At 39.4% G+C, this 18,713-nt stretch overlaps 1 protein-coding gene across 1 annotated transcript in view; it reads left to right on the forward strand.

The window, feature by feature from the left end:
* The window catches only part of glt1d1 (glycosyltransferase 1 domain containing 1), a 94,033-nt gene that overhangs the window by 40,253 nt on the left and 35,067 nt on the right, over window positions 1–18,713 (forward strand). Inside the window, exons 7-8 of the mRNA XM_022670489.2 lie at window positions 15,298–15,396; window positions 17,321–17,370. Of these exons, the coding sequence (XP_022526210.1) occupies window positions 15,298–15,396; window positions 17,321–17,370 (149 nt within the window). The remainder of the gene's footprint in view (window positions 1–15,297; window positions 15,397–17,320; window positions 17,371–18,713) is intronic.

Below are 18,713 nucleotides of genomic sequence, written 5' to 3' on the forward strand. Positions count from 1 at the left end.
CCAAATGTACAGCCTTAATATCATATAGATAATATATATTTTTTCATTTCCAGTAATAGCCTTTTTTTTTAGTGCCGTATACTGTAGAATTGCAAGTAAACCGTATTATCCATGTGTATGTCTTTTTTTTTTTCTATGAACTAAAGTTAGTTCAGAGTGGTGTTTGGATCTGTACTGGTACTGATGAAATGGAAGTCGTTGAACTGTGAGACGTTCTTATCAGCGTTTTTGGATGACTGCCTGCGTGTATTCATTATGCTGTCATGCTAATCCTGCGCTTGCCCTCCTGTTAACAGAAGTCATGGCAGCATCTCTGAAGGCGTTATAGGATTGAGCGCTTATCTGGGCAAACATACATTATATCCTCTCTATCTTCCAGAGATGAAGAAACAAACTGTAGAACCTGAAAACTCAAGTGTGTCTTGAAGCCTGATCCTAAACCCAATATGTCACCGCCAATTCAGCTGAGAAAGCTAAAGAGTTCTGCCTAAATCCTTTTTTAACTTCTTTTCTAACGCTTCTTAAATTTGCTCTTCTGATCTACAAACTACAAAAGTAATCCCGCTTAGAAGGGAATGGCTATATGAAGATGAAGCTAAGCATTTTTCGCTTGCAGTTTTTACAGTGCGGGATGTTACTAAGATATGGCAGTTCATGGGAACTGTGGAGGTCAAGAGAAGATTCCAGTACCTTTATCTTTCTGTAAAATGAGCTGTAAACGTAACCCCAGGTTTATATTAATTCTGTACAAATCTAGATATGGTTAATATTCCAACTGCAGATCCCACAGTGCATTCTGGTTACAACCTTGAGGCCGGATGTAGTGTTGTACTCTGAAAGTAAGCGGATAGTGTATTTTATAGAGCTGACTGTTCCGTTTGAAGACGAGGTAGATGGAGCTTATGAAAGGAAAAGGCTGAAGTATACAGACTTGGTGGCTGAGGTGAGAGAGCGTGGGTGGCAAGCGTATATTAGACCGGTAGAGGTAGGTACTAGAGGCTTTGTTGCGAAGTCTGCCACAAGACTGCTGTCTGAATTCGGAATTAGAGGTCGTGTGCTAAGGACTGTAGTGAAGGAGTTGTCAGATGTAGCTGAAAGATCTAGTCAGTGGTTGTGGTTCAGAAGGGCTGAGGCTGTGTGGGGAAGGGAGTGAGTTTGTGCTTCTACAGCAAGCTTGGAGGGGGGTGGGTCTGGGACGCCAGACTTCACTGTTGAGCCTTCTGGAGGTGTCGTGGGCCTAATTCAGCGAAACACTGACGAAGGAAGGTGCCTACCTGATGACCCCTGAGAAGAGCTTGCACTGAAGTTTGTGTTGGAGTTGTTAGATGTAGCTGAAAGATCTAGTCAGTGGTTGTGGTTCAGAAGGGCTGAGGCTGTGTGGGGAAGGGAGTGAGTTTGTGCTTCTACAGCAAGCTTGGAGGGGGGTGGGTCTGGGACGCCAGACTTCACTGTTGAGCCTTCTGGAGGTGTCGTGGGCCTAATTCAGCGAAACACTGACGAAGGAAGGTGCCTGCCTGATGACCCCTGAGAAGAGCTTGCACTGAAGTTTGTGTTAAAGTTTGGATGAAGGGGATTGGTGTGGTCCTGCTCTTGTAATAATTTGTCTCATGAGTTTTTGTAGACGTCTGAGTACTTGGCAGTTGAGGCACGGACCATGAACATAGTTCGCTATGCTTCTGGATTCTTGTCGAGCCAGTATCAGATGGTAGTGGTTGCTGTGTTCTGCTCACGCAACTTATAATGTGATTTATTGTATGTGATTGTGCTTAGGTAAGTGTGTTGTTGCCATAGTTAAAGGAAGTGATTAAGGAGGGATTCTATGTGTTCATAGGTTATTTTTTGGTAGGTCTGTTACTTGGCAGTTGAGGCAATGGACCATGAACATAGTGTTAGGCTGTGCTTCTGGATTCTTGTCGAGCCAGTATCAGATTGTGGTGGTTTTGCTATTGTTGTTAGTTGAGTGAGTAGTAGATCCTGGCTGAGCCCTATGCATAACCCCAGCTGTTAGGTGCAGGATTTGTCAATTTCCTGTATTATATTACTTGATATCTAGTTAAGCTAGTGACTGCTGTGAAGAGAACAGTTGACAACAGAGGAAAGACCCTGTGACAGCATGGAAAGACAGCTGACAAGAGGGAATAGACCCTAACGGTGCTGCCATGGGCTGGCAATCCATGGTAGCAGCCACCATGGTTAACCATGTGTGTGCAACCAAGCAAGCTACATTGAAAAAGAAAAAAGCAATACCCCAGGAGTCAGCGAGAGCAGGGGTGGAAGATGACTCACAGGCGGATAACATGGTTACGGACTCTGGAACGGACATGACTACGAGAAGTGGGTTAAGCATAGAGGCAGGTGGGATGGTAAGTGGAAAGGAGTTGCTGACCTGTGTGTGTGGGTGGAGCAAGGTCACATCAGTGAGAGGGCTGAGGATACACCAAGGAAAGATGAGGTGCTTGAGTGAAGGAGTGCAGGGGCCCCGCATTGAACAATACTTTGAACAGAATTGTTTGAGTCAGTCGGCTGAAGTCCAGCGGCAGGTTACGTGCCACAGTCCGCAGGATATCAATACCTTTGATACTAGGGAGGCTAACTTAAGCACAGAAGGAGTGGAGGATGAAGGAGGTGTTGATAGGTCAAAGGCTAAGGGAAAGCAGATGGGTAGGGAGAAAGGAATCGGTCAAAGATCCAAAGTTAAATGGCCAGGCACAGGAGACAAGATGGCATGGAGGAGTATTAATGATGATTTGAAAGGTATGCTTGAGGGTTTGAAGGGAACAGCAGAGAGTAAATTGAACAGGCTAGGTAAAGTCATTTATGATTATGGAATGGCAAGATTTGGTGTTGTGCAGAGGAACGTAAAGTGTCAAGATGTAGTTAAATCAAGGCGGCAGGTAGAAATAGAAAAACTGGTTAAGGAATCAAGGTTACTCAGAAAGAAGTGGAAGAAGGGGAATGAGGCAGAAAGAGAGGGCATTGAGTTATTGCAGGAGGAGTTGAGAAGTAAGTTGGTAAAATTGCGGAGAGCAGAGGCTATGAGGAAAAGGAGGAAGAAGAAGGAGCGTGCTAGGATAGAGTTCTTTAGAGATCCATTTAGGTTTGTTAAGAGTCTGTTTAGTAAGGAGAAATCAGGAAATCTAAAGGTCGGAAAGAGGGAGTTGGAGGAGCACTTTAAGAGTGTTTACACAGAGAAGGAAAGGTCTAGCGACCTGGACCTACCAGCAGACATGCCGCCGTTAGGTGATATAGAGTGGAAAATGGATGTTAACCCCCCTAGGTGGAGTGAGGTTCAGGAGGTGGTGAAGGCTGCAAAGGCAGGTTCTGCCCCAGGGCCAAATGGGGTTCCATATAGATTATATAAAAGTGCACCAGATGTTTTGAAGTTTCTATGGAAACTAATGGCTATAGTGTGGAAGAAAGGGATTATTCCAAAGGAGTGGCGCAGAGCAGGTGGTGTTCTTATCCCAAAAGAAAAGGATTCTGTGGCTATTGATCAGTTCCGTCCCATAAGCTTGTTGAATGTGGAGGGTAAGATCTTCTTTAGTGTGGTTGCACGTAGACTAGCAACGTACCTGAAAAGAAATAATTTAATTGATACGTCTGTACAAAAGGCAGGAATTGCAGGTTTTTCTGGTTGCATAGAGCATAATAGTATGATTTGGCATCAGATTCAAACAGCAAGAGCCGAGAAAAAGGATCTACATGTGGTGTTTTTAGATCTGGCTAATGCTTTTGGTTCGGTACCGCATGCATTGTTGTGGAAGGCATTCAATTTTTTTAGGGTTCCAGAAGAGATTTCAAGGTTAGTTAAAGCCTATTTTGAAGACATACAGTTTTGCTTTAGTGTAGGGGAGTGTGTCACATCTTGGCAACGACTGGAAATAGGTATAATGGCAGGTTGTACAATTTCACCGCTAGCGTTTACGATGGCAATGGAGGTGATTATTAGGGCTTCTAAGTGGGTCGTAGGCGGGGAGAGGCTGCATGATGGCACCCGGCTCCCACCAGTTAGGGCGTTTATGGACGATATGACAACATTAACGACCACGGTGCCATGTACCCGGCGACTGCTAGGGAAGTTAAATGATAATCTTAGGCTGGCTAGGATGAAAGTTAAACCGAGCAAGTCTAGGAGTGTATCAATCGTTAAAGGGAAATTGATACAAGAAAGGTTTATGATGGAGGGAGAAGTCATACCATCTATATTGGAAAAGCCAGTTAAGAGTTTAGGTAGGTGGTATACTGCAGCACTGAATGATAAAGAGCAGGTGGAAGGGTTGAGGACAGAAATGGTGGAGGCCATTAATAGAATTGATAAGTCTTTTCTGCCAGGTAAATTAAAATTGTGGTGTCTGCAGTTTGGTTTGTTGCCTCGTCTAAGGTGGCCACTTACAGTTTATGATATTCCGATTTCTGAGGTTGAGAGGTTAGAAAGGGTTATGAGCAAGGCTATAAGGACATGGTTGGGGGTGCCGCGTTGCCTTAGTAGTGTGGCGTGGTGTGGGAGAGGGATGCTGGAACTGCCGTTGACGAGCTTGGTTGAGGAGTTCAAATGTGCTAAGGTAGGACGTGAAATGCAGTTGTTAGGGTCAAAAGACTGGCTGGTTAAAGCAACAGCACCAGTGACTAGGTCTGGGAGAAAGTGGAATGCTCGAGAAGCTACTCAAGCCGCAAGGAGGGCACTGGAGCACAGGGATGTTGTGGGGCAGGTGCAAAATGGGAGGGCAGGATTAGGTTTAGGTGATTCTTGGAAAGCATTCGGCAAGGCCACATCACCTGAGAAAAGGCGTATGGTTACAGGGTTTATTCGTGAGCAGGAGGAGGAAGCAAGGAGGGCAAAAGCAGCAGGGCAGAGTAAACAGGGGCAGTGGATGAGATGGGAAAGTGTAGAGAAGCGGAGAATCACCTGGCGAGAGTTATGGGGATTGGATACAGGCCGTATAAAGTTTCTTTTGGGAGCTACATATGATGTTCTGCCAACGCCACAAAACCTTGCTCAGTGGGTGGGTGAGGATCCAAGTTGTAAGCTATGTGCAGGAAGTGGCACGCTGAAGCACATTTTGTCGGCATGTAAGGTGAGTCTATCCCAGGGGCGCTACACATGGAGGCATAATCAGGTACTTAGATCTCTTGCAGGTGCACTTGATAAGAAACGGTTAGAAGTTAATAACATGCCCGTGGTAGGTTGCAGTAGGGTAATAACGTTTGTGCGTGAGGGGCAGCATAGTGGAGAAACAGCACAGTGCTTGAAAACTGCTGGTAAGTGGGCCAATGCACGAGATTGGAAGTTATTAGTGGATGTAGGTAGTAAACTGCAGATCCCACAGTGCATTCTGGTTACAACCTTGAGGCCGGATGTAGTGTTGTACTCTGAAAGTAAGCGGATAGTGTATTTTATAGAGCTGACTGTTCCGTTTGAAGACGAGGTAGATGGAGCTTATGAAAGGAAAAGGCTGAAGTATACAGACTTGGTGGCTGAGGTGAGAGAGCGTGGGTGGCAAGCGTATATTAGACCGGTAGAGGTAGGTACTAGAGGCTTTGTTGCGAAGTCTGCCACAAGACTGCTGTCTGAATTCGGAATTAGAGGTCGTGTGCTAAGGACTGTAGTGAAGGAGTTGTCAGATGTAGCTGAAAGATCTAGTCAGTGGTTGTGGTTCAGAAGGGCTGAGGCTGTGTGGGGAAGGGAGTGAGTTTGTGCTTCTACAGCAAGCTTGGAGGGGGGTGGGTCTGGGACGCCAGACTTCACTGTTGAGCCTTCTGGAGGTGTCGTGGGCCTAATTCAGCGAAACACTGACGAAGGAAGGTGCCTGCCTGATGACCCCTGAGAAGAGCTTGCACTGAAGTTTGTGTTAAAGTTTGGATGAAGGGGATTGGTGTGGTCCTGCTCTTGTAATAATTTGTCTCATGAGTTTTTGTAGACGTCTGAGTACTTGGCAGTTGAGGCACGGACCATGAACATAGTTCGCTATGCTTCTGGATTCTTGTCGAGCCAGTATCAGATGGTAGTGGTTGCTGTGTTCTGCTCACGCAACTTATAATGTGATTTATTGTATGTGATTGTGCTTAGGTAAGTGTGTTGTTGCCATAGTTAAAGGAAGTGATTAAGGAGGGATTCTATGTGTTCATAGGTTATTTTTTGGTAGGTCTGTTACTTGGCAGTTGAGGCAATGGACCATGAACATAGTGTTAGGCTGTGCTTCTGGATTCTTGTCGAGCCAGTATCAGATTGTGGTGGTTTTGCTATTGTTGTTAGTTGAGTGAGTAGTAGATCCTGGCTGAGCCCTATGCATAACCCCAGCTGTTAGGTGCAGGATTTGTCAATTTCCTGTATTATATTACTCCAGCAAATCCTGTGGCTGATTTTCTCAAGAACAGAAGCACTTGAGGAAGCATTTAATTACTTCATTTTGTTTTATGGCATGGATCAAATATAAGGTAATTCCAAAAAGTATTTGCCCCTTTTTGCCCCAGATTTCTTTTATTTCTTTTAGCTTTTTTGTCAATACCAGATACTGTTATGGGTTTGTTTGTGACCTTCTGGATGAGTTGTCCATGCCCTTTTGGAGTATTATTGATAGGCTGGCCACTCCTGAGAAGGTTCACAACTGTTCCATGTTTTCTCTATTTGTGAATAATACTGTAGCTCTCACAGTGTTTAAATAGTTTTTTAGGCTTTTGTAAAAAATGTTTTATACTGATAGATGTCCATGGTGTTGTTTCTCATCTGTTCTTGAATTGTTAAGACCGGACGTAATCTTTTAGCCTACGTTATGTTATCAGACATGTTCAAGTTCAAGATTCTTCAAGGTTTAAGTGATTTTTTTTATTATACAGGTCTGGCAAGAATCAAGCCTGGGTGTGGTTAGTAAAATTTTACTTGGCTTTTAAGAAAAAGTGTTTAATCACAGTTAATTAACTTTTTTTTACAGTTTGTTTTGTATAGCCTTCTGTCCCTTATTAATAATAAATAATATTTCACATTAAAATAGCAGATATTTGTATTTGCTAGTACAACACTCAAATTCAGAAGACAAGCCAAAAGATTAGTAGACTACGAGCAAATCATAGAGTAACGTAGCCTAATGGAGCTGCTGATTATCAAATGCTTAGATTTCTTATCCCATGCAGCTTGCTTAAAAAGTTTACAGGCATCCTGTAGAAAATACAAAATGCAATACTCTCTATTCTCGGTAAACAACTCCACCTTCTCGGGTAAACAAATACTGTCCACATAGAGCTTGATAAGAAAAAGAGGGGACTGCTTGTGTGCTGGTAAGACAGGCAAATCAAAATGCTCACATACAGCTCTGGAAAACAAATTAGACCACTTAAAAATTGAGTTTCTTTGATTTTATCAAATTGAAAACCTCTGAACTGTAATCAAGAGGAAGATGGATGATCACAAGCCACCAAACCAAGCTAAACTGCTTAAAATTTTGCACCAGGAGGAAAATATACCAAGCTGCATGAAAACTGTGATTAAAAACCAGGGTTATTCCACCAAATATGAATGATTTTTGGACTTCATTTTACTCAACCATATATCTATACATAGCAAAATCAGATAAACTGATTCAGAAACTGAAGTGCTCTCTTAATTCTTTCCAGAGCTGTATATCTACTTATAATCTGCAGAAATTATTAGATGAAGTTAGTTGTGTCAGTTTGTGGTGGTGCAGCACTTTTCTATTGTGCAGCATTGTTTGCAACGCGCCTCACACCACCTCACAATACTATGCGTTTTAATTCTGAAGGCAAATGTCAAAGCACCTTTAATCTGTGATTTTCTGTCAAAGCAGGTGTTTGAATGTACTGTATACTGAAGGTGTAATCACAGGCGTGCTTCTGTGCTTTCTGAGTGTGTATGACACATGGTTATATATATAAATATGCACTAAAGTATGTCACACAGCTGAACCAGTAAAGCAGTTGCACGTGCTGTGGTTGCTTTAGCTCTCACGTGCATTGTTAGCCATTGCCATGGCATGTGTGCCAGTTAGCGTGCCAGTACTGGACCCATATACACGCATATATACACACACCTTTCAACCCCAGCCAGCTCGTCCTAGCCAGAGTGGGCCGCGTCACGAGCTAAAACAGATTAAAGCCCCTTAATCCAGCATTGTCACTGACCTGAGATTACTCCAGATTGCTTCAGGCAAACTTAATCGCCGCCGCCACCGTAGCGTCCGTGCTAATGATCTTTTTAGTTCTTCTGGTTCTCCTGAGACCCTGTTTTTTGATTTCGTTGCCCTCCGGGTCAAGATAATTAGCAGGAGTGTGCGGTGTTGATTTATAGATCACACAATAGATGTTTACTGCTGAATTGGTTCAGTGGGATCAGTAGGCTTTAGTGTTTGAACTATGTTTCTGATCTCCTTCAGATGTATGCTAAGCTGTTTGGCTACCTGTAGTGGAGCCAGCTGAGCTTTCGTCTGATCACAAGTACAGACATGAGACTCATCAGACCTGGAGATCATTTTTATTGCTGCAAGGAAGGTCCAATCCAGCGTATATCTGCGTACTGTAATCACTTTAGGTGATCTTCAGGGCTGATCTACAGCAGGAGAAGTCTGACTGCTCTGCAGCTCTGCAGCAGGGGGTGCTGCACTGTGTGTTAAGAGGTATTCCTCACAGAACTGTCATTAAAAACACCCCCACTTTGATTTTTTATTTTTTATTTGTTCTTCTTTGGACAAACATCAGTAATTGTTTACCACAGCTGATTTATTCAGTATCCAATATGAACTCTTTGTTATTCACCATTAATTATTTAGCATTTTATGTGATTTATTTAGTAAATAATATGAACTATTTAGCATCTACTATGAATTTTGCAGTATAAACTTTAGATTATTGAGTATCTATTATGACATTTTTATTATCCACTGTGAATTATTCTTTTCTGCTAGGAATTGTTTAGTATTAACTTTAAATAATTATTTAGTAACTACTATCAATGTTTTGGGACCTACTATGAAGCATGCAGGTATTCACTATAAGTTATTGAGAAACGGCTATGAATTATTCAGTATTTTATATCATTAATTTAGAAAATAATAATAATAATAATAATAATAATAATATTTAGCATCTACTATGAATTATGTAGTATCAGCTATATATTATTTAGTACCTGTTATGTCTTTTAGTATCCACTATGAAATATCCTCTATCTACTAAAAATTGTTTAGTATTAACTTTGAATTATTTAGTAACTACTATAAACTACTATAAATACCCACTATGAAGTATTCAAGTATTTCAAGTATCCAGAAACTGCTATGAATTTATTCAGTACGCACTATGAATTTGTTTATTAAATACTCCAAATGTTTAGCATTACTATTAAATTGTCAGTATCTACAATTAATTATTTAGTATTTATTATAAATTATTTAATAACTTCCTTCCATAATTTGATACCAACTATGTATTATTTTGTATCCACTATGAAGTACTGTACTAAGAACTACAATGAATGTTTTAGTATCAACTGTAAATTCTTCAGTATCCACTATGCATTATTAATTATGTAATGTGAATTAGTTATTACCTACTAAGAATTATCAAGTATGTAATATGAACTATTCATTACCTACTATGTATTATGAAGTATCAACTTTTGATTAATCAATATTTATTATGTATTGTTCTACTGTGATTTATTCAATATTCCCTGAAATATTCAAAAAACACTTAATCATTCATTATTATGTCTACTATCTATTTGAAGTTCTTAGTGATAACTATTATTTATTGTATATCTACTATGTTTTTTTTTTGTATTTACCTTGAATTATATATTTACTACTATAAATATGTTGGAATCCACAGTTAAGTATTTAAGTATTCACTATGAGTTATTCAAACACCACTATAAATTATTTGCTATGCATTTATTTATAATCTTATTTGAGTATTATAGTAATTACTGTTAATCATTTACATTTCTACATTTAATTATTTTGTATTCATTATGAATTATTTGATATCAACTATGTATTATTGCAATTAATTATTTAGTATCTGCTGTAAATTGTTCAATATCGACTAAGAATAGCTTTAGTTTAGTTAAAATAGTTTTGATATCCAATATTACCTGTTTAATATACACTATTATTATTTTTTATTATCTACTTTGAATTACTTAGTACTTCCTCCTAATCATTCAGTATCTACTCTGAATTATTTAGCATCCACTATTAATTATTTAGTAACTACTTTCATTTGTTTTGGTATCCACTAAACATTTGGTGTTATCCACTGTAAATTATTCAGTATCCACTATCAATAATGTAGTATCTACTATGTATTATTCAGTTTCCACTATAAATCGAATGTGTTCTGTAGGTGTGAGTGAGGAAGGAACTGAAATGTGGAGCTTTAGAGTTTAAAGGATTAAAGATGAAACTGGGATCTCTCAGAAACTGTATAAGATGTGAGTTTGATCATCCCGTGGTAAACTGTGAGATGTCGCAGCAGTGAGTGACTGGTACGCTGTTTCTGTTATAACTCACAGGTTCTCTTTCTATGGATGACAAAAAAAAAATGTGACGGATGACATTGTGATTGACAGGTGGGCAGGTTTTTTTCCCGCGGTGCTGATTGTCACAGTTCTGTTCTGCGTTCAGGTGGGATTTTGTTTTGCCTAAGTTGCAGAAATAGTAGTTTCGTTTCTCTGCTGCAGAGCGTGGAATACAGTCAATAGCAGCGTTCCTCCCGTGGCAGCGGAGAGAGATGCGCTCGGAATGGTAAAGCTTTTCCCCAGGGGTGATGCTGCTCATCATTAGGGTGAAGAGTTCAGGAAGAGAATGCTTATTCATGTGCTCAGAAACCTCATTTCCAATCCATCAGAACACACACACACACACATATCCACGTACAAGCTGCATGCACACACACACACACACATTCTCACACACTCTCGCACATACGCAGCAGCTTTTTTTTGTGTGTAATCTGGAATAGGTGGGATTTATGCAGGATGATCTGGGCAAAAGCACAGATTTGGCTCCAGCACTGAGGGACTGCTGCACAGAAATAGCCTCTCCTGGAGGAAGGCCAGTATTCCCAGTTGCTATCCTACACCTAGTTTATCTAATCAATCCGTTATTGACGTAAATTCTAGGTTTTTTTTTAATAATTTAAATCCATCTGAAATAGAAATCAGATCATTGTAGAACATAATTTTAATATTAACCATCATGTGAAAGGAACTTTTTCCACATTTTTCTACCTTACAAACACAAACTTAAACATATTTTATGATAAATGATAGATGGTTTTTAACATTTTAATAAAAAAAAATCTGAAAAGTTTGATGCGCAAAAGTATTTAGCCTGCTAAATCAATAATTTCTACAGACATATTTCGATGCAATTAAAGCTGCAAGTCTTTTTGGGTATGTCTCTACCAGTTTTGCGCATCTAAAGACTGAGATGTTTGCCCATTCTTCTTCTTCAAAATAGCTCCAGCTCAGCCAGGTTGAATGGAGAGTTGGATGGAGAATTTTGTTTTGCCACAGATACTCAATGGAATATAGGTTAGACAGACTTTGACTGGGCCATTTTAACACATGAACATTCTTTGATCTAAACCAATTCATTCCACTGTAGCTCTGGCTGTATGTTTAGGGTCATTGTCTTGCTGGAAGATGAATCTCCTTCCCAGTCTCAAGTTTTTGCAGCTTCCAACAGGTTTTCTCTCAGGATTTCCCCTGTATTCAGCTCCATCCATCTTCCCTTTAACTCTGACCATCTTCTCTGCCCCTGCTACAGAAAAACAGCCCCACAGCATGATTCTGCCACCACCATGTTTCACAGTGGGGATGGTGTGTTCAGGCTGCATGGCTTGTGGCAAACTGCAAACTTTACTTTTCTTTCAAAAATGGGTTTTCTTCTTGCCACTCTTAAGGCTCATAAAGGCTAGGTTTGTGGAGTGTGTGCATGACTTTTAGTTGTCCTGTGGACAGATTCTCCCACCTAAGATGGGAGGTGGATTTCTGCAGCTTATCCAGAGTGACCATGGGCCTCTTGACTGCTTCTCTGATCAGTGCCCTCCTTGGTCAGTCTGTCAGTTTATGTGGATGGTGGCCATGTCTTGGCAGGTTTGCAGTTGTAGAATACCTTTTCCATTTTTGTATGAAAGACTGAACAGTGCTCATTTGGAAGCTTAAAGCTTGAGATATGTTTTAATAACCTAACCCTGCTTGAAACTTCTACACAACTTTATCTTTGACCTTTCTGGTGAGTTCCTTGGTCTTCATGATGCTGTTTGTTCACTAGCGTTCTCTAACAAACCACTGAGGTCTTCTCAGAAGAGGTGTGTTCATACTGAGACTAAATTACACAAATTGCACTTATTAAGAGACTTTTGAAGTCGTTGATTTGCACATCACACTTTTTAGATATCTTTTTGATTAAAATTTAGAAAAACATATTTCACGTTCGTTCCACTTCACAAGTATGTGCTACTTTCTGTTGGTCTGTCACTTAAAATACTTTTTTTTTTTTCTTTTTTTTCTTTTTTTTTTTTACAAGTTTGTGGTTGTAAAGTGACACAATGTGAACATTTTCAAAGGGTATGAATACTTTTGCAAGCCACCGTATATCTCTGTTTAGGTTCTGCTGGATTTTCTTTTGACAGAGAAACTGCAGTTGCTTTAGGTTCACGGTGTGTCACTTCCATGTACTGATCTCTCATTACTCAAATGTGTTAAGGAAAATACAGTTTGACATCCTGTTAAAATATGCAAATGTATGCATATTTAATAAGAACAGCATCTCATTTGCATATTTAAATGTAAAGTTTTGGACAACTTTCGAAAACAAAAGGCCTTTTCATTTATGGCGTCTCACTCACTATTTTGATATTATAATTATGCACATTAATATTCTGCGTCTTTCGAGTAAAGTGCAGTACTGGATGTATACTTGTGATGTGTTAGATGTGAAGTAGTGTATTGAAGTAATCCACCAACATCCCCCCCCCCCCCTTAAACACACACATACACACACATTGTAATACTCAGAGAAGATTATTCTACCTACAGAGCATTGTTACCAAACTCATGCATAATAACGATCCCCCACTCCCGAATGTCACGCATGCTCTCGCTGATGTTTTTATGATCCAGTCTGATGGATTAAAATCGCACTGGAAGCTCCTGTGAATACCTATGTGATTTATTACACATTAAACATACATTAAGTCATATTTTTTTCTTCCTGTGTGTGTGTTATCGTCTAGCTGCTGGTCGCATGTCTGGCTTATAATGCTGCAATAAAAAGTGACCTCCAGTGTGACCTCAGCTCCTCAAGAGGAGAAAGAAATATTCCACCTCACTGAATCTGCATTAAGCCTTCACTTCCCGTCTGCACTCGTTTTGGGTCTGTTTTCCTGAAATGAATAAAGGTCGGGGACAATGGGTTGACCTACATCTCGTCCTTTGGCTTCATGGGAACTCTATCAGTTTCAGATCTGTTTTGTGGAGCGTGGCTGCGATGCGCTGTATCGCCCCGTTTTCTTTATGGTTCATTCAACGAGACACTAATTTAAAGTGATACTTACAAACTTACAAACAAATCAAGCCTCTTTTTTGAAGCAGTTATTTGGTAAAAAGACCTCGCACCCCCCCTCTTACCCCAAATACAGTCCATCTGCCAAGACATGCTTTGTGTGTGTCTAAAGTTTGGTGGCTTTAGTTTAGTATTGTAGCTTATAGCTATTTAGGCTAATCGAGCTAGCCTTACTGAATAGCATAGTGTTAAATGTTTGCCTAAAAATATAGTCCAAGACTAGGCTTAATACCTTTCAAGGAACCAACCCATATGTATTGTAAACAATATATTTAGCTATTGATTCAAGGATTCAAGGAGACTTTGTCATTCACATTATAAATGTGGTGAATGTGGTGAAGCGAAATTGTAACCTCCTAATCCAGTTCCACCCAAAAGAGCTGAAGTTATGTAAGATAAAAAAAATAAAATAAAAATTTAAGTAAACAAAACTTAATTCTTAAAAAACAAATCTTAAAAAAATTCCTAATTCTTAAAAAAATAATAATAAAAAATTACAAAAGCGCCGGATTAGCGCTGGATGTAAATCTACACAGCTTTCTCTCCTGAAAACTGTTTATTTGGGTGAGTAAATTGCTTACGTTTATTTACAGTAAGCATAAAATTATTTTAGTATACAGTAGTAATACATAGTATACATAGTAATTTTGTCCAAGGGTGAGTGCTAGCCAGGTTAGCAGCGCTAGCCAGCCGCGATTAGCAGCGCTAGCCAGCCACTGTTAGCAACGCAAGCCAGCCGCGGTTAGTGCTAGTAAATGCCACCCGATAGAAGTAGACTGAGGAACCCTGAGTGTTCCGGTAAACCAGGGAGCTATCAGCTATCAGTTCATCCCACGTAGCTTGTTTTGAACACAGTACATACGCAGGCTACAGTCCGATATACTCACTTCTGAACAGTGAAAGAGCTAGCACTGTGGTTAGCGGCTAATGCTATTACTGCTCATGCCTGAAACTACACTGAAACTCCTCTATAATGCTGTACTTCAGCAGACTGGCTTTACTGCTCCTCACAACCTAACTAGCAGAATTTATACATTAAAAGATTTTAAGTGTGCCTTTTAGAGTGAAAAATCCAATATATAAATAGGAAAGTATGGAAGCAGCAACAATGTGAAATTCTTAATGCAAGTGTACAAGGCTTCTTCAGCGTGTTGTTAGGATTAGCATCCAGTGCTATGTAAGCAGCAACAATGAACACCACCATAAAATCACGAGGAAGATTGGTGCTTTTGCTCATTACTGGAGCTGGGATGGGTGCTTTCATCCCACTGATTAGCATCACACGTTTTGGTGTTTGGTAATCCCTAACATAATTGCTTATATGGTTTTTGAAACTATATAACTGACTGTGGGCTATAGCTAAAAAAAATAAATAAATACTGCTTTGGTTAGTTTTGGTATGCGGGTATAGATTTGGATTCTGAAATTGGAGCTGGTAAGACTTTCCTGACTTTTTCTTGGGTGGGAAATGGACATTTTCCAATAGAAATGGACTACAGCATTAGCGCCATGCTAATTATAATAGATAGTCAAAAGCTTTCATTTCTAGAAGTGATAGACAGTACGAGGGGCTGTAGAAAATAACTTTCCCCCTTAAACTTTCATAGTACATTTTTGTTTAGTTTTTCACTGATTTATTTATTTTTAATGTACTGAATCAATAAAAAAGAGTTTAAATCTCATGCTGATGTACAGTTGCTTGTGTTTGGCTGTGCAGGTGTGTGTGCAACTCGAGCAGAAGATCTGCACGTGTTTATGCTGGTGTGTGGACTCAGAAGGGTGAAGGATCCTCTCTACCTCCTGAATGCTTTCTCAGGTAAAATTATGGTTCTCCAACAGTTTAGACTCATTTGTGTTGTTGACAGAGATGTATAATAAGAAAGTAGAAGTACTTCACTACTGTACTTAAGTACTAAACTACTATATCTACTAGAGTATTATTTTTACTTCACTACTGTACTTAAGCACTAAAATGCTGTATCTGTATCTACTGGAGTATTCTTTATTTTTCTCCTACTTTCACTTTTACTTTTTTAAATGTTAGGAATTATTCCAAACCACCATTATTACTAAAGCCAGAGCAGTAGATGGTCTGCATTGTCACCTGGTTTGGTGAAGCCGGTCATCATTGAGTGAATCAATCTTATAAGAAGAGCCTTTCACTCTGCTTTTCACCTTCCACTGCTTTCTTTAATAACTACATAACACAGTACTGTACTTATACTTTCAGTACTTGAGTAGTACATACATGTATAATAAACTACTTGCAATACTCAAGTACAAAAAATGCCAAAGAATGATTCTTAAAGAACACTTGAACTTCTACTCAAGTCACTTTTTTGATAGAGCTCTCGTCCTTTTACTCAAGTCTGGGTCTCTAGTCCTTTATACATGTCTGATTGCTGAAGACTTTTAAGTGAAAATGACTGATTTGAAAAATCACTTATGTGACTGAATTCACTGAGAAACTCTCATAATAATTACATCACCCCACCTGCCAGTGTAAAACTAATCCTCTTCAAATTTGGCCTAATATTATGCAACTGTAATATTTCAAATAACTAGCCTGACTTAGCAAACTAACCTTTGCATAATTCACGCTGTACTGACACATTTACTGACATAAAGTCCCACTCAAAAATTTGGACATGCCTTTAATTCATTATTTCAAAATGTTCTGCAGAAAGACATGTGAAATTCATTGTTTAATAGACAAAAAAAATGTAAACAAATCAGAATATAGTTTTATATTTTAGATTCTTCAAAGTAGCACCTCTCACCGCTTAGATGAACTTGTCAAAAGTTAATTACTTGCATTTCTTGCCTTTTAATGTGTTCAAGAGCATCAGTTGTGAAGAGGTAGAGTTGATATACAGTGAATAGCCCTAACTAATTCATGTTTTAATCCATATAATGGCACAAACTACTTAATTTAATACAGAAAAAAATACTTTTAAGACATGAAGGTCAGTCAATCCAAAACATTTCAACTGCCAAAGAAATGTTATGATGAAACTGGCTCTCATCAGGACTGCCCCAGGAAAGGAAGACCAATAGTTCCCTCTGTTGCACAGGATAAGTTCATCAGAGTTACCAGCCTCTGAAACTGCAAGTTAACAGCACCTTATATAAGAGCACCTAAATGCTTCTTCACAGAGTGTTTTAGTTTGTTTAACTCTTTTCGATGATACTGTATACTGACATTATTAACTATTAGGGTAGCAGAAACTCATTAGATGGATATTAGTTAAACAGTAAATACAGAAGATATCTTAATTTGTGGAACTCACATTGCACATCTTCTTTTGTAGTTAAAAAATATAATTAAAGATGTAATATTGTTAAATGCATGCTAAATGCATGCAGTTATTTACAGTAAACCACCACATTTCATCTAAATTAAAGAGAAGAGAGGTGCAGGTGCTGCATTTGCATTATAGGCGTATTTTTTATTTATTTTTTTATTCATTTTCTCTTCCAGTCCTGCAGGGCATGTTTTAGCGTTTAGCTCTGATAAATACCTGATTTAGCTCATAAATGGATTATTAAGCTTTTATGCAGAGAAGCTCTGGAATGTGCATTTTAGTTGTGCCTGAGGACAGAGATGGAAACCTGCTGATTTAATGTTTGACTGACTGACTGCTGCCTGATGACCTGCTGGCCTGATTGCCTAGGGTGTGTGTGTGTGTGTTCTGTTTTATTTATGTGGCTAATCTTCTGTCAGATCTTCTTTTGAACAGAATGGCACGCTCAGAACCCCCTGGTGATCCTCATTATTGTCGGCCCAAAGGTGAGTGTACGTTTGTGCTTTGTGTTCGTTGTGTCTTTGTGTGTGTTTGCGTGTGTTATCGCATCTTTATTCCCGACCGTCTTTACTTTCAGGGCTTCCTGCTGGTTGTGTGATAAGCAGGTCACGGCCTATATGTGTGTGTTTGTGTGTAAACGTGTGTGTGTCCTCTCATGGCATCCCCCTGCTTTCACTTCCGCCAGCAGTCCCCTTAAGTAGATGTGTTAGCATTAGCACGCTAGTCAACGTGTCTCCGCAAGCTCCGAAGGTAGAGCTAATTGGATGTAATACAGATAACAGCATTAGCCGCCTCTAAGCCGGACTTACGGGAGGCATTGAGAGGCTCACTGGAGCTGGAGCTGCGGGATCGCTAGGGGAGGCGTGGCAGGGAGTGATCACCCGGAGGGCTGAGCGTAGTGTAGCCTTCATTTTAGTGCCAAATCTGGTTTCGCCCCCAAGAGTGATCTGGTAGGTTTGTTGTATGCAATTGAAATTACACATTCTCAACAGAGAGGTCGCTAAATTCCCAAATCCCCAAATCCCCAAAACTTACAGACTGTCTCTTTAAATGGTGGCATCTGGATATTTTAGATTAATAATACTAAATATACTCACAGCAATATAAAGTTTTAGTCTGGAGCTGGTCTAGCAGGTATATCAAAAATTTAAAACAGAGCAAATTATTTTTTGGAATCATTCCCAAGCCTTAAGTTATCTGTACCATCAGTGACATTAAAGCCTTTACTTTGTTTTATTTTGATGGGTCTTTTTACCTAGTATTTCATTTTACCTAATATTTCTCATATTTCTCCATACTTAGCTATATTAATCGGCCCCCTCTGTCATGCTAAAATAATTGAAATCATAATTTTAGACGATCTAAATATATCTGTAAAACAGAACAAGATCATCATGAACAATTAAAAAACATGTGCAACTCTTTCATTAACCACACTTTTATGAAATGCTGTAGTGAACTTTCACTACAATCATTCACCCTGTTGTGCAGCTCGTCATTACAGGGTGGAATAATGCATGCAAATGAAAATAAAAGTGATTAATGTGGGGAAAATAGGATTTCTATATATAAAAAATAGAGATTAAAGAATTAAAATGTTTTTTTTTTTATATAAATATTTTGAGGGCCAAAATGCACACAGTATTTCAACCCACTATAAAAGACCCCTCTGCTAACATACATAAAGTCATCATAAGACACATCACAGCCCTGCTGTGCTAGTGAAAGGGATCTAGCTGTGTGGAGCTAGTGGCTAGCCTGTGGCAGGACATCTGCTGCTCCAGATTATGTCCTGGGTTTGGGAAGTGCTCGGCTGCCAAGCCTTTGG

This window comes from Astyanax mexicanus, chromosome 12, assembly GCF_023375975.1.
Source record: "Astyanax mexicanus isolate ESR-SI-001 chromosome 12, AstMex3_surface, whole genome shotgun sequence".
Lineage (NCBI taxonomy): Eukaryota > Metazoa > Chordata > Actinopteri > Characiformes > Acestrorhamphidae > Astyanax > Astyanax mexicanus.